Source organism: Neocloeon triangulifer, unplaced genomic scaffold (genome assembly GCF_031216515.1).
Source record: "Neocloeon triangulifer isolate White Clay Creek 2 clone unplaced genomic scaffold, ASM3121651v1 ptg000014l, whole genome shotgun sequence".
Lineage (NCBI taxonomy): Eukaryota > Metazoa > Arthropoda > Insecta > Ephemeroptera > Baetidae > Neocloeon > Neocloeon triangulifer.
The window spans coordinates 24332781-24347517 of NW_026775556.1; the positions used below are offsets into that span (position 1 = coordinate 24332781).

General features: G+C 35.1%; 4 protein-coding genes and 1 long non-coding RNA gene across 6 annotated transcripts in view; 4 read left to right on the forward strand and 1 right to left on the reverse strand.

Moving 5' to 3' along the window:
* The window catches only part of LOC132201217 (uncharacterized), a 74208-nt gene that overhangs the window by 4366 nt on the left and 55105 nt on the right, over positions 1-14737 (reverse strand). Inside the window, exon 1 of one of the 2 annotated variants that reach the window (XM_059627204.1) lies at positions 41-588. In XM_059627204.1, coding sequence (XP_059483187.1) covers positions 41-73 — 33 coding nt within the window. In that variant the 5' untranslated portion in view covers positions 74-588. Of the gene's footprint in view, positions 1-40; positions 589-14737 lie in introns of those variants that run through there. The other variant, XM_059627205.1, reaches the window with a different exon arrangement.
* On the forward strand, positions 1900-2338 carry LOC132201578 (uncharacterized). The gene is made up of 3 exons (XR_009442289.1): positions 1900-1997; positions 2122-2188; positions 2249-2338. It is a non-coding gene; the product is annotated as an uncharacterized LOC132201578 (long non-coding RNA).
* On the forward strand, positions 2681-8697 carry LOC132200714 (macrophage mannose receptor 1-like). Its single transcript, XM_059626385.1, has 30 exons — positions 2681-3321; positions 3368-3401; positions 3456-3523; positions 3665-3767; positions 3837-4096; positions 4156-4212; positions 4261-4294; positions 4350-4417; positions 4468-4570; positions 4626-4873; positions 5046-5136; positions 5205-5369; positions 5433-5659; positions 5725-5775; positions 5830-5863; positions 5921-5985; positions 6038-6140; positions 6679-6772; positions 6829-6940; positions 6990-7049; positions 7107-7140; positions 7221-7282; positions 7341-7446; positions 7507-7733; positions 7789-7842; positions 7900-7998; positions 8055-8157; positions 8204-8318; positions 8371-8485; positions 8536-8697. Exons 1-30 carry the CDS (start codon positions 2701-2703, stop codon positions 8548-8550), a joined length of 3528 nt encoding a protein of 1175 aa, XP_059482368.1. The 5' UTR covers positions 2681-2700; the 3' UTR covers positions 8551-8697.
* LOC132201901 (uncharacterized) lies at positions 9310-12540 on the forward strand. Its single transcript, XM_059628449.1, has 16 exons — positions 9310-9441; positions 9506-9563; positions 9614-9702; positions 9760-9838; positions 9991-10376; positions 10439-10472; positions 10538-10605; positions 10726-10828; positions 10903-11162; positions 11218-11274; positions 11330-11363; positions 11417-11484; positions 11538-11640; positions 11692-11939; positions 11989-12119; positions 12534-12540. The coding sequence occupies exons 1-16, from the start codon at positions 9394-9396 to the stop codon at positions 12538-12540; spliced, it is 1773 nt and encodes a 590-aa protein (XP_059484432.1). The 5' UTR covers positions 9310-9393.
* On the forward strand, positions 12139-14633 carry LOC132200957 (uncharacterized). Its single transcript, XM_059626782.1, has 14 exons — positions 12139-12297; positions 12577-12800; positions 12854-12904; positions 12964-12997; positions 13049-13113; positions 13168-13276; positions 13339-13444; positions 13507-13627; positions 13678-13737; positions 13800-13833; positions 13902-13963; positions 14023-14128; positions 14190-14437; positions 14502-14633. Exons 2-14 carry the CDS (start codon positions 12639-12641, stop codon positions 14514-14516), a joined length of 1173 nt encoding a protein of 390 aa, XP_059482765.1. The 5' UTR covers positions 12139-12297; positions 12577-12638; the 3' UTR covers positions 14517-14633.

Consider the following 14737-nt stretch of genomic DNA (forward strand, 5'->3'; position numbering starts at 1 on the left):
TGTTTTTTTTTACCCATTTCATTTTAAATTCCCATATTACCGTGGTCCGAGGCTGGCCACTGAAAGTGTCCATGCCGATCCTCGTCGGGCTTTCAGATGGCGTCAGCCCGGTCTGCGAGGGACAGGGTTGCCCATATTCGTCCCCCACAGACGCGAGCAGAGCAGACACTCTCACCGTTCGGCCTCATCTCCTGATATCTTGCCGGAGGACAGGAGACAGGACCGTCCGCGTTCGGGGTGGAAATCACGTCGAGGGTGGGAATCAGCAGGTTCAGGTCATCGTCCTGCTCGACGCTCTCCTCACCCTGACGATGAGCGCGGTGGTTTCCACTTGACTCGATTGAAAAAATTATTCATTTGTGAAAAATTCAGAAAAGAATTTAAAAATTTGGACAAAATTCTTGACGATCAACTGTTGATAACGGTTCATTTGAAAATGTGAGCAGTGTTGAATAATGAACTGGATTTCCGTTACAAAAAAGTGATTGTTGAGCGACTTGTGCGATCGCGATCTTTGGTCAGGTGGGGGGGGGGGAGGGGGATGGTCTAGAAATTGTAAATAAAATCTTTTGTGCACGCACTGCATCATGAATTTTTTTAAGTTGCGGGAAAATTGGCGTAAATCTTTCCACTCTGCGAATGCGAGAATAGAAATGTTTTTGTTTATGTTTAGCAGAACTTTTTATTTTTATTCGTTTGCGATAATTTTTTTTCAACCGCGAGATGGCGTTGTGTGTTTTCCGCGGAGGGAGGGGAAAAATCAAGAGAGCGCGATCTCGGCAGGTTGCTCGGCAGCTTCATACCCCAGCTGCCAAAATCGAAAAATTATCCGGATATTACCCTCTCTGGAGAGGATAATATCCGGATAAAAGTCAGTTTTGGCAACTGGGGTAGTGGCACTATTGTTTTCGTATTTTTTAATGCATGATATAATTATCTTCAGACACTAACGACCGCAATAGCCTGCCGAGGATAGAGTAAATCTGGGCAGTCGCGTGATTATGCTAGCTTTTGTCTCTTTGATTTAGCTGATGCCACTCTGAACTCTGACGCATGCCGGCCGAGTCGCTGTTGCTTTACGTATACGTCACGCCGATTTAACATGTTTTGCGAAAAAAAGTGTGCCCATAAAAAAGCTATGTAGTTTAAAAATAAACAATTTTGCTTTTCAATTAAGTGTTTTTACACTCAATGAGATGTTCATGGATTGAAAATAGAATTCATTTTCGTGGTTTAAAAACTGATTTCAATTTTTTTTTTATAATTCATAAGCGTTTAAATAAATACATATATTAGAAAAATTAAAAACATGTCCAAAATTTAAAATTCAATCTGGTAGTTTTAATTAATAAAAAATAATTTTTATTACAAAAAATTCTATGTTTCTTTCACAAGCTCTATACAATTTTACGACTGATTCTTTTCTACTAAAAACCAGGGAGTTGCATGCATTGCCTTTTTAAAATTCCACAAATTATTCAATTTCTTTCAATGTCACCATTTTTTTTTTTATTATTAAATTGTTTAAAACTGTTATGAAAGCTAAACATTTTTTTTAAGTCAACTCACTGCAAAACAAGTGACAATTAATTTTCAATTCATTTTTAATGCGAATAATGGAATCGTGGATAGCGCTGCTCAGAATATTTTATTATAGCTCATCGTTTCTTTTTTTTTCAATTAAATTATTTCCCATTTTGACAGTTCAAAACACTTTAAAAGTGATCAACGCAAACATAAAATCAGTTATTCCGTTTCAACACAAAAATTTAATTTGCAAAATTTGTGGCTTTTTTTACTGCGCGCACAAGCAGGAAAACCCCTGAATTTTCAAAGGCCACGCTGTTACGCACGCACTTCAATGGAATTACCCGTCCATAATATTGTCTCATCAAACTCCATCACTGTAAATTAGTCGCAGTAAAGCAGTGCTATAGGTCAAACAAAAAATGAAATTCATATTCATGGGAATATTTCTGAGCGTAACATTTTCTTTAGTAAGTCTTTTATTCCTTTTATTAATGACATTAACGTTTTCTACACTATAACGCAAAAGTGTCTTAAATTTCCCTCATTTAGCGTGCATTTGTAACGCAATGATTGTATAATAATTAATTCTAGGTGAAATCCAGTGGGGTGGTTATGGCGCAAAAACATTTACAATTAGTGAAAGTTAAAATTATAACAGGTATGTGGCTTATTTTACCTTTTTTTTTTTAATATACATATTTAAACTTAAAAAAATCAGCAAAACGATCTAATGCAACTAGAAGAACGATGATAGTTCAATGCTGCGGGAATAAGCATCAGTGCACATCAAGCAGTAACTCGAATTACCTCTACAAAAACGTATTTGGTTTTCAAAATTGTAAAAAGTAATATTCATTGCCTTCGTTTAAAAAATAGATGACGAAAAATATGAAATCAGCTGCAACACCTGCTAATGGTTATAAAATCACTCAATCAGTGGGAGGAATTGCAGCTAATGGCGGTTTTAATATCAGGAAAAAATTCCAAAGCAAAAAATAATTTTAAATTTTATATTGCTAGTCACTACTTCAATTACCGTATCGGAGAGCAATTCATTAGACTCACAATCAGATTGTAAATCAATTATTAAAAAAACCGAATAATTTATTAATAATAAATTTTCTGTTAGCCACAATTACTGAAAGCCCTTTGATTGGTGAAGCGAGTGCAATGACAATGACAACAATTGAATCCGGAGGTCCTTTGGCGAATCCGTCATCAAGTAGTAATTCCGATTCACCACCAGTTGGAAACGAACTTTCTTCAGCGGCAGCCATAAATTCAGGAACCACCGACCCAACCCTGACGACTAATTTAAATTCTGGAAAGTTACTGCAAAATGCAGCTTCCTCTTTGGCTAACATTCCAATGGACCAAACGACGCAGTTTTCATCTGGCTCAGTCAAAGCGACTTCAAAAGCAGCTTCTCTTTTGTCAACCCAATCAAATAATTTAGCAGGTGGCGCAACCACGCCAGTAATAGGAGCTTTGACAACTTTGACAACAACTGTAAAATCTGGAACTTTAATTACTGCAAAAGCAGGAGCAACAAGCTCGTCCGGAACAACATTAAAGCCAATTTCTAATCCCACCGCGGGCAGTCAAATTTCAACAACGATGTCCCTTGCGAAGTCTGCGACGACCCTCACAACTACTTCACAAATTGCAGGAACTACCACAACTTTAAAGGCTTTACAAACAACTACGACCACTACAACTTCCACAACAACGACGACCGCAACCACCACAACAACCAGACCACCCTGTCTTACATATCCATGCTCTGTGAAAGTACTTTTTAATATAATTAAAATTAAATTTCACTTTCCAATGGCAGGCCGGTGCTTTGAATGCCAACGGACAAGTTGATAGTAAATAATAAAAATATAAAACGGTGAAATGAAGTTATTTTTTGTTAAAATTAGCTACAAAACTGCAAAATGCGACTTTCCAGCAGGCCTGTGACCGGCTTTATGTTTTCGGACTTGATCTGGTAATTTTTTTCTTAAATTTAAATAAAACAAAATTCCATATTTTATGCTTATCTAAAAATTAATTTTAATTAATATTTTCAATTTATACAATAATTATTGATTTTTTTTATCACAATTCAATTACAAAAATTATTATTTAGCTCAGTTGGACCGAAGCTGCGAGTTATTGCTGCTCACTTGGCATGCAGTTGCTCAGTATTGAAACCAGAGAAGAAATGGTGTGCATCTACGATTTGATGAACAGTTAATACAGATTAAATCAATTTAATTCTTTTCCACGTGTTTGTGAAATTTAAAAAAAAATCATTGAAGGCGAAGATGGAGCAAATTTGACGGGCGAGTATTTCACCTCCGGCTCTGATTACCAAATTGCGAGCAGCTTTGTTTGGTGCACGGCGAATTTCACACCTTTTAACTCGAGTGCCATTTATTGGAACCGAGATGAACCAAGCAAAACCAGTTTTCTCGGTGCTCAGGAGGATTGCGTTTCGGTGAAATTAAGCACCGGGCAGCAGAAGAAAAACGTTTTAAACGACGTCGAGTGTTCGGCCAAAATGAAATTCATTTGTGAAGTACAATTTTTGATTTTTTTCTTTGGCTGCGTCTTGAAATTCATATTTTTTACTTAAAGGTCCCTGTTCCACCGACCACTAAACCACCTTGCTTGCCATACACTTGTGAAATGAACGTAAACAATTAGATTGTTATATTGGCTTCATTTACATAATTGATTTAGAAAACGCTTTTGGACAGTGACGACTTTCTTATGCGTAATTAAAGATTCTAAATTTTAATTTAAAATTCATTTTAAAGTTTTTTTTTCAGCTAACGCGCCAATAAACGGCAACTTGAGGATAGCCTGTGGGCGAATGTATTTTTTCGGCAAAGAACAGGTTGCGTCAAAAATTATTGTTGCAAATTTTGATTAATATTTAATATCTAGGGTGATTGGGCGAGTTCTGCTTCAAAATGCTGCCAAATGAACATGCATTTGACGGCATTGGAAACTGTCGAGGAACGACAATGCTATAATAATATGATCAGAAGTGTTTAGAAATTTTTTTCACATCTGCAGCATATCAAATAATTAAAAATTTTAAGCTCCATATTACGGCACCGGCTTTCCATTTATCACATGGACTGGAGCGAGCGACCAATACCACGAGAATTTATTCACTTGGTGCACCCCAAAACGAGGCTCAAACATAATCAATTCTGCTTTGTTTAGTGGAAACGAACCATCCAATGGTGGAGGTATAGAAAACTGTGTCTCTCTAAACGCAGATGCAGCTAAAAATGTCGCGTACAACGACGCAAGTTGTGCAACCGTCTATCGGTACAATTGCGAGGTGAATATTTGAAATCAAACTAATCAACGAACACTATGCTCATTTAACATAATAAATTAAAATAACTTTACATATTATATTTAAGATAAAGAAAAAATTAATTTTTTAAAAGTAGCTTTGAGCGTACCTTTGGTATCAGGGGTTGGATTTTCTTATATTTTGTAAAAAAAAGACAGTGGCACCCGATTGTCCATTCCCGGAGTGTCCCGTGTACACGTGCGTCAAGGACCCGGAAAAATACGCCCTATCAAGAGCTTGGAAAAGTTTGAAAGACTCTTATCTGAATTTTGATAAAAATTTATATTTTATTGTAAAATATATAACATTATAGAGCCACCGGATGGGGAATTTCGGAGCTCATGTGGAAAGCAATACTTCGTCAGCAACATCTCGTTAAATCCCACAGAAGCTCTAGCTGAGTGCTGCAAATACGGATTGAAGTTGCTGAGCGTCGAGAGCAAGGAAGAACTCGACTGCCTAGTCGACACGATTAAAAGTTTGTAAAAATCTATGAAACCGGGTTTTTTTTTTTTTTTTTTTTTATAAAAAACTGCTTTAGTGGAAGTTAGAACTCCCCAATACAATTACTGGACTTCCGGGACGAATCTTGGTTACGGCTGCGACTTCACCTATGGCTGGTGCGGGAACAACGTTCTGGCCCCGAACATTTCGGCAATTCTCGAAACGCCAACAAACCCATTGAACGAGAGATGCATTCAGTTCAAACCTGCAAATAGCACTTTGGACGACTTGAGTTGCTCCATTAGACAAAGATTTATTTGTGAAGTAGATTTACAAAATTTTATTTCAGAATAATGAATGATTTTTTTTTAATTATTGAAAATTCTCAGGGATATGTTCCAGACTGCACACCGACCTGCCCAGCTCTATGTCAAAAAAATGTATAAATTAAATAATTAGCTAATATAGTACATTCAGTAGATTTCAAATTATAGCCATCGCTGTTTAACAAAAAAGATGAGCTTATAAGTATAATACAATAAGTTTATTAAATTTCCGTGATTTTACTACGCAGATTGAAATTAGATGTCGCCTCTTATGGGAAATGGTACACTTTTGGCTCCAGTACCTACATGTTCAGCTCGGCAATGGTTCAATGATAAATTTTACAAAAAAATTCCTTTCTAAAATTTTCTAAAAAAGGTAAATCAATCAACGGCTAATGATATTTGCTGCAGCATAGGCATGAATCTAGTTTCCATTGAAACCAATGAGGAGTTGCAAACTTTGAAAACAGTGGCAAATGGTTAGACACAAAATTGTTTAGTTTTAATTTTCAGTAAATTAGAAAAAAATCAGTGTTAATGTTAGTGTTAATATCATTCTAATTAATATGACTGGAATTAATTGATTTTATTATTTAAAATTTAAATTGTCAATCCGTAAATTTTTTATGAATAGAAATTTCAGCCGTGGAGAAGAATGGAATTATGATTTTGCATTTCAATTAAAGTTGTGATAAAGTTTTGACCTTAATATAAACTGACTGAAGTTATATTAATTTAAAAAATGACCTGACACGTGTCACTGATTTTTTATTAGAATTTAGTGTTACAAATTTTTATCATAGAAAATTAGGGAAAAATTTAAGACAATATCAAATAAATTTAGTAGAATTATATTATGTTAACATATTTTATAAAAAGACATTTCAAAAGTATTTTGAAAAAAAAAATGGAAAAAACTAGTCATCATTTCTTTTGAGCGCTACATTTTCTTATAGCTCCACAATACGCAGTTTAAAAAAAATGATAATCATGTTATTACCGTTATTACTTCTAAAGCTCAACACTTTACAAGTGGATCGCAGATAGATTGCGACTTTAAATACAAGTGGTGCGGCTCAGGAGTCAGATTCCATCGTAACGATTCAAGATGGTGAGGTGTTGCAAAAGTATTTAGCACCAGGCATTAACATAATTAATTATATTTAGGGTGCCAGGCCAGCCTAATACATATCAAGGAAGCCAAGGTTGCATCGTATTGATTAATAGCGGCTACTTAAACGACGTGGACTGCTCGGCACCTTTCAATTTCATCTGCGAAGTATTTGGAAATTTTAGAAACTATAAATTGCAAATAATGTATTTTGCAGATGCCTGCTTTGCCTGCATGCACTAAAGCCACCTGCCTGGACGTGGAATGTGAAATTGATGTAAATCTTTAAAAAAACGTTTCACTACAAATTTCTAAATAATAATTTTAAATTAAGCCCGTAAAATACATGCAGTCTATTGCCTGGAAGGGTAATAGTTTTATTTTTATAAATAATCATCTGTAATTTATTTGATGGAATTTTTGACGCATAAATTTCTATTAAAATTAGATGTTCCCAATGGCTTCTTCAGAAGTCTCGGCGGTCGACAGTATTTTTTAAGCTCAATTCTAGTGAGACTGCAATAATTTCTATTTAAAAACTCAAATAATTTAAAGAAATAATTAATAGACTACATACACAGGAGCGAGTTTAGAATGCTGCAAAATGGGTCTAGAGTTGCTTTCTATCGAAACACTAGAGGAGATGGATCTACTGAGGAAAAATAACATTTTTGGTAAAAATTTCACTACTGATAAATTAAATCTCTACCGAAAATTCCTGAATTTAAATGAAGGTCTCGCAAATAGCGTGTACATCTTTTGGTCGTCGGGATACAAAGACGGAATTGGTTGTGACAATTTATGGGGTTGGTGTCCGTCTGGCACGAATGTGTCCCTCACCGTTCCGTGGGTCAATGATCACGTGGAAACTTGCGCCATAGTGCAGTTTGGTGGTGCCCCCAGCATCCCGGTACTTGTAGACGATCACCCTTGTGATTTAATGCATTGGTATATTTGTGAGGTTTGCATTTTAACAAGTTATATTATTCTCCCTGAATTTGAAATTTTGACGATAGGGCTCCGTAGCAGAATGCAAACCGTCTTGCCCCGTGAAAGTTTGCTCAAAAGACGTATATTGTTGAATTAATTTTTATTTTATTATTGGAAAACTTTAATTTGAAAAACAGCCGAGCTTGTTTGACAGTGCTGGGAAAATCATAAACCCTGGCCAATATGGCACTTGGAGGGATGCTTGCGGTGGAAGGTACTTGTTCAGCAGTATAAGAGTAATGAGTGCTAAAAATTCCTGAAACTTTATCAACAATTTGTTTGCACTCCTTAGACTACATATTACGACGCCTATAAAATCTGTTGCAATCTTGGAATGCAATTGTTCATTATGAATGACGACGTCGAGTTAAAATGTTTGACAGATCTCAATAATGGTGAAGATGTGTTTAATTTGATAAAAAAATTACTCATTAATATTAGCCGATATGAAATTTGGCGGAACTTTTTTGACCAGTGCCAGTGGCCAAGATTGCAGAGTGCGTTATGAGTTTTGTCCGGACACTGGCATCTATTTTTATTCCAATGATACTAGATGGTATTTTTCGTTTCTAATGATATGAACGGGTAAAAAAAAAAATGATTTTCAGGTCACCTGGCGAAGGCCAAGCCGGCGAGACTGCTTTGATACTTATATTCAGAGTGGGGAGCTCTACTGTATTTGGAGATCAGTTTTTCTCTTCAATTTACAATTTCATCTGCGAGGTGATTCTATATTGAAAATTACACAGATTCAAAAACATATTTTTATACAGGGACCGGTAGTTTAAGAAATGGAAGGTAGCAACAATCATCACAAATTTGTATATTAAAATTTAAGATATCTGATGGTTAAAATAGATATTTGCAATTAATTTCAATAATTTAGAAACCAAGATACAAATTAAATTGTAAAAAAGTTTTACACTCTGCGCAAAGATCCGTTGCATCTTAAGTAATGTATAATAATACTTATTTTTAGTATTCCAGTGAGGAGATACGTCTAAAATAATTAGTTAATTGTTGATATAAAATTGTATCGCTTAGATTACATACAAATTTAAGTGTTGAATAAAATATATCCAAAAATGAAGCTGCTTTTATGTTCTTACTTTCCCATTTTCACAAACTGGAATTAGTTTAGGTCCCAGTGTGATTATTGAAAAACGCAACACTAATCAGAGTTAAGCGCGTCTATGTTATTCCATTGTTAAATTTACTGCAAAAAACTATTTTACCTGAGATAAAACAAAATTTAAACTTGAAGCTCATTAAAATTGTTGAAATTTGGCAATGTCTCAAAATTACATTTTGTATTGTAATGGTAATTTGCAATTACATGTATTACGATATGGGCAGTGATTGAGTTTCAATAAAATATCATTAGCAACTAAAATTTGTGGCAATATGCAAATAAATAAAAGCATAAAATGTGCGTCACTGAGCAAGATTGAAATTTTCCAGAGGCACTAAATAAAAGACCGAGCACTTGCCAGGAATTCCCAATCGACCAACATTACCATTTTCATTGTACGTATGTACGCTGTATTGTTTGTACAGAATATTCCATAACATTTCAACTATTCATGCTTGCCGAATAACAAGGCTACGAAGTGCGAACGAGGTCAAAAATAATGCAGCTTTATTTGATAGGCATACTTACCAGTGCCGTTTTCAAGATCGTAAGTATATTCCAAAAACTATATTTTTAAATTAAAAAATAAAAATTTAATAATAATTTCTCAGTTTCTATTCCAACAACTCTCTGACGCTCAAATTGTCAAAGTCAAATTCATGGTTACTGGTAATTTTGGCCCTTTCCAAAATTTTAAGCATTAAATTTTTATAAAATAGCAAAACGACCAGCTCGGAAGGTTATAGTAAAATGCTGTGGAAAACTCCGATGTGACCCAAATATCATTTCAAGCACGACTTATAAAAATGTTATTTACTTCGTAAAATTTAAAAATCAAAATTAAAATGATTCAATGGTTCTCTAGGAGACAGTTACAGTAAAATCTTTAATGACTTCAAATCGTAATGAGTATCAGAGCATTCCAAAAGAAACAGCGGGAACAGGTGAAATATATTTTGGTTTTCAATAATTTCCCGATTATAAAAGGAACATCTTTAAAATTAAATTGTTTAATGTTTGAGTTGATATCGTTTACGTCAGGTTTACGTTTGGGTTTTTATGAATAAAATTTAATTTCATATATTTTTTTATAAAGGCTCAATGACGGCGAGTTCTCCGCATAACAATGATATTGGAACCGAGACAGAGCCTATTAATGAAAACCTGCCACAAATACAAACAGTATCGGACTTTGATTCGTCATCACCTCCTGGACCGACAGTGTCATCTGTAGTTGGCACCATAATTAGTAAATCTCCGCAATCAGCTGCCGAACAGTCTTCAGTGTACTCAACTTCGACAAATGTGCAGACTACAGAATTACTAGAAGCAACTTTGACTTCGGTCACTTCTTCTACTACCTTGTCTACCTTAGAGCCCACGTCTAGCACTAACAGCGAAAAAACCACAACCAGTACGAACACAATTTCAACCACGTCAACGAAAAGGACACCTTGCCAGCAATACCAATGTTCCTCGAATGTAAATTTTAGAAAAATTAATATAAATTTCATAAATAGCAATAAGTGTAAAAATAATTGCAGGGGAATGCGCTAAATTCCAATGGGCAGGTTGATAGTAAGAAAAATTAACATTATTTGGTCAAATTAAAATTGATGAAAACAAACATAAAAAATTTACAGTTTTGAAAATTCAAAACGCGACTAACCAGCAAGCGTGTGACAGACTTTATGTTTTTGGGCGTAATTTGGTAAATATTTTATCTAGTTTGATGCAAATAAATATTATTTAAATTCACTAAAAATATAAGTAAATTTTAAATTAAAATATTAGTGTTAGTAGTTATTATTTAAATTTCATGATGTTCTAGCTTAGTTGGACAGAGGCAGCGAGTTATTGCTGTTCTCTCGGAATGCAGATGCTCAGCATTGAGACTAAAGAGGAGTTGAATTGCATTTCAGATCTAATGAACAGTAAAAGCCAAAAGCATTTGATGAATGAATAGTTTTAATAAAACTGTTTTATTTTAATAAATAAAATAATAAAGGTCCTGACGGGACGGATTTGCCAGGGGAGTATTTTACATCCGGTTCAGACTATCAAAATCAGAGCAGCTTTGTTTGGTGCTCGGCTAATTACACTCCTTTTAACTCGAGTGTTGTTTTCTGGAGTCCTGGGGAACCGAGCACAACTAATTTACAAGGAACTCAAGAAGATTGCGTTTCTGTGCAACTCAGCGCTGGCATGGTGAATGAAAACGTTCTGCGAGACGTCGAATGCTCTGCCGAAATGAAATTTATTTGCGAAGTAATAAATAAAAAACAACTGTAGTAGGAAACGCTAAAAATGGCTAAAATAACAGGTACCTGCTCCAACGACCACGAGACCGCCGTGCTTGGAATTCAGCTGCCAAAAAAATGTAATATGTAAAGAAAATTGGAGATGGAAATTTTTTATTTTAATTAATTTTCAAGATTGAACTGTTGGACCAGAACAATTTTATTTTGCGTATTTTTAAAGCCTTTATATTAAATAATATTACACATGTAATTTTATTAAAGCAAATGCATCAATAAACGGCACGCTCAGGATAGGTTGTGGGAGGATGTATCTTTTCAGCAAATATTTAGTTGCACCTAGAATATATTAATATATTAGCCAGCTGATTAATAACTTGTTTAGGTGAACTGGACTGACGCTGCGTCCAAATGCTGTTTGCTTAATATGCATTTGGCAGCGCTCGAGACTCCTTCAGAAGTGCAGTGCTTCAACAATATATTCAAAAGTTTACATATTTTTACATTGCATTTAAATGATATTAATTCACAAAATCTAGTGCCAAATTATGGCGAAAATTTGGCGAACACTTATTGGATTGGCGCGAGTGAGGGTTTATTCACTTGGTGCACTCCAAGAAGAAGTGCAAATATTGCCAATAACCGTGATTTTTTTGGCGCAAATGAGCCCAAAACTAATTCCACAACCGAAAATTGCGTCAACTCTTTGATTAGTAGTACTGCTGGTGCTGCGTCGATTGCATTTAAAACTGGTAAATGCGGTGACAGTCTCCGTTACGTCTGTGAGGTAAAGAAGAAAATTAATTTTTATTGGAAAAATTTTAACCGTTTCCTAGACTGAGGCTTGTTCCTTCCCGGAGTGTCCAAACAAAACATGCGTTCAAGATCCGGCGAAATACAACTTATCACAAACATGGAAAAGCATGCCTGGATTTATGTTTTGGGAACATATCGTTTTTAAGGAATCGTTAAAATTTCAGAATCTGCTGCAGGCGAGTTCCGCAGCTCGTGTGGCAGGCAGTATTTTTTCAGTTATAATGAGTTAAATTTCCAAGAAGCCCTGGCAGAATGCTGCAAATACGGCTTAAAACTTGTGAGCTTGGAGAGCAAAGAAGAACTGGATTGTGTATTGGACACAATAAAATGTATATTTTCAATTTTTTTATTAAAATATTTTATTTCAAACTTCTTGTTCTGGCTCTAATGCTTTTTACGATTTTTTGATTTTTTTTAACTCTTTGGTAATTTTCATTTTGACGATGAATCTTGCGAGTTCTGATTCAAAATATTGAAGAATCAAAACGAAATTTCTGAGCTTTTTCACACCTTTTTTTGTTTAAATTTTCCTTGTTTTATGTGTATAATTTTACTTTTTTTGCAGATTTTAATTATGTTAATTTTGTACTTATATCACTTTTGTAAAGTTGAGGTTCGTTCAACCTCTACTTTTTGGACGTCTGGCACAAATCAGGGATTTGGTTGCGAGATGACCTACGGCTGGTGCGGAAGCGGCGCATCAGCCCCAAATCTCACAAGTTTGCTTAACAAGCCGACAAATCCATTGGTCGAAAGATGCATTGAGCTGATATCCGCGGACGGCGAATTAAACGACCGCAGCTGCGCCACAGACAGGAGATTTATTTGCGAGGTCAGATATTTCAAGATTTTGATGGATCGAGATTTTTATTTTAAATTATGTAGGGCATCGCCCCAGAATGCTCACCTACCTGCTCCGCGCAATGCGTTAAAGATGTATAATTGATAAGAAAAAGTAAAATAAGTTAATATGAAATTATTTTATCTGCTTTTAGCCGGCGCTATTTAACAAACAAGACCAACTTCTGAGTAATTTTGAAAATGCGTTCTGATTTAATCGTAGTTAATAAATTGTTTAAGACATTGATTCTTATGGAACAACGCACACAGTTGGTGCAAGCACATATTTATTTAGCTCGGACCAAGTAATTGTCTTTTTTACAATTGTTTTTCTCTACTTATTTAAACAACATCCACAGGTCAATGCAAAAAAGGCACATGAAATTTGCTGCAGCATTGGAATGAAGCTCATCTCCGTTGAAACTGACGAAGAATTGAAAATATTGCATGAAATTCACGTCAAAAAGAGTAAAATGAGATTAAATTTGTTAAAAATTAGACTCATTTTAATTAACGAACATAATCTCAAGCGTCTCAGTTCTTGGATTACTGGACAAGTGGTTCGCAAGTGGATTGCGAATTCCGTTTTACTTGGTGCGCTACGGGGGTGCGATTTCACCGAAACGATACTAGATGGTTTGACTTACAATGAGACGAAAAATTGCAGTTGGAATAAAACTCAAAATCGATTAATACAGGATCCCTGGTCACCCTAATACCGAAGACGAGAGCCAGCCCTGTGTAGTGGCTTATCTAAACAAAACACACTTGTACCTAAACGATTTGCCTTGCTCTGCAAATAATAATTTCATTTGCGAAGTATGAAAATTTGAAAAATCAATTATACTTTGTTTGATAACGTTTTGCAGATGCCTGCGGTGCCTAAATGCACGAAGGTAACATGCCCTGACGTGGAATGCTCTTTAGACGTACACATTCAATAAATAAATATATAATTCTTCTCAATTTTATATGTTTTAAATAATCTAAGGCGGTCATGAAAAAACAGTCAGTTGACGGAAAGGGTAAACAAAATAATACATTTATATTAATTTTTTTTAAAAAATAAATAACGGAACTCTATTGAGCGTAGACATAAATAACGGACAATTTAGGAACATCTGCGGTCGGCAGTATTTTCTAAATAAAAATTCGGTGCGTTTCGTTTTAAAATTATTTTTTATAAAATTATCTCAACTTCATACTTTTGCTAGACCTCTTATACTAAAGCAAGTTTAGCCTGTTGCAAAATGGGAATGCAGCTTTTATCCATTGAAACCGCGGAGGAATTGGAATGTTTGAAACAGAACAATTCTTTTGGTTCTGACATATTTTCCTACTTTTTAGTTCACAAGATGTAATTTTTTCTTTTGCAAAGCAGGTCTGGATGCAAAGCCACTTTATTTTAGAACATCAAGCGTCAGCGACGGCATTGGTTGCAAAGGCGTCTTTGGTTGGTGTCCTTCTGGTGACAATGTGAGCCTCACGGTTCCATGGGCCGCTGGAGAGCCCAGCACTTCTGTAGCGGACAAATGTGGCACTGTTTTCATGCAAATGGGTGGAGGCCCCACAGTTCCAGCAGTAATGTTAAGTGAAGACTGCGACCGAACCCGTTGGTTCATTTGTGAGGTTGGTTCATTTTTGTATGAATATTAGTGAATTTTAATGCTAATTTATTATTTTTAAACTATAGGGACCTGCTAAATGAGAAGCAGATATTTTAATTCAATTTCATGCTGATTAAAAAAATGAATTCGGTATTTTAAAAAGTATGTGATAAAAAAAATATTGAAAATAAAAATCATATAATTATGTCGCAAAAAAATTAATTTTTTCCATGGAGTTGAATTATTTTGCGAGTTATTGCAATTGGTAAAACCCAAACGATGTAGGTGCATTCACGGAGTTTCCATACATTGAGGAGAGGTC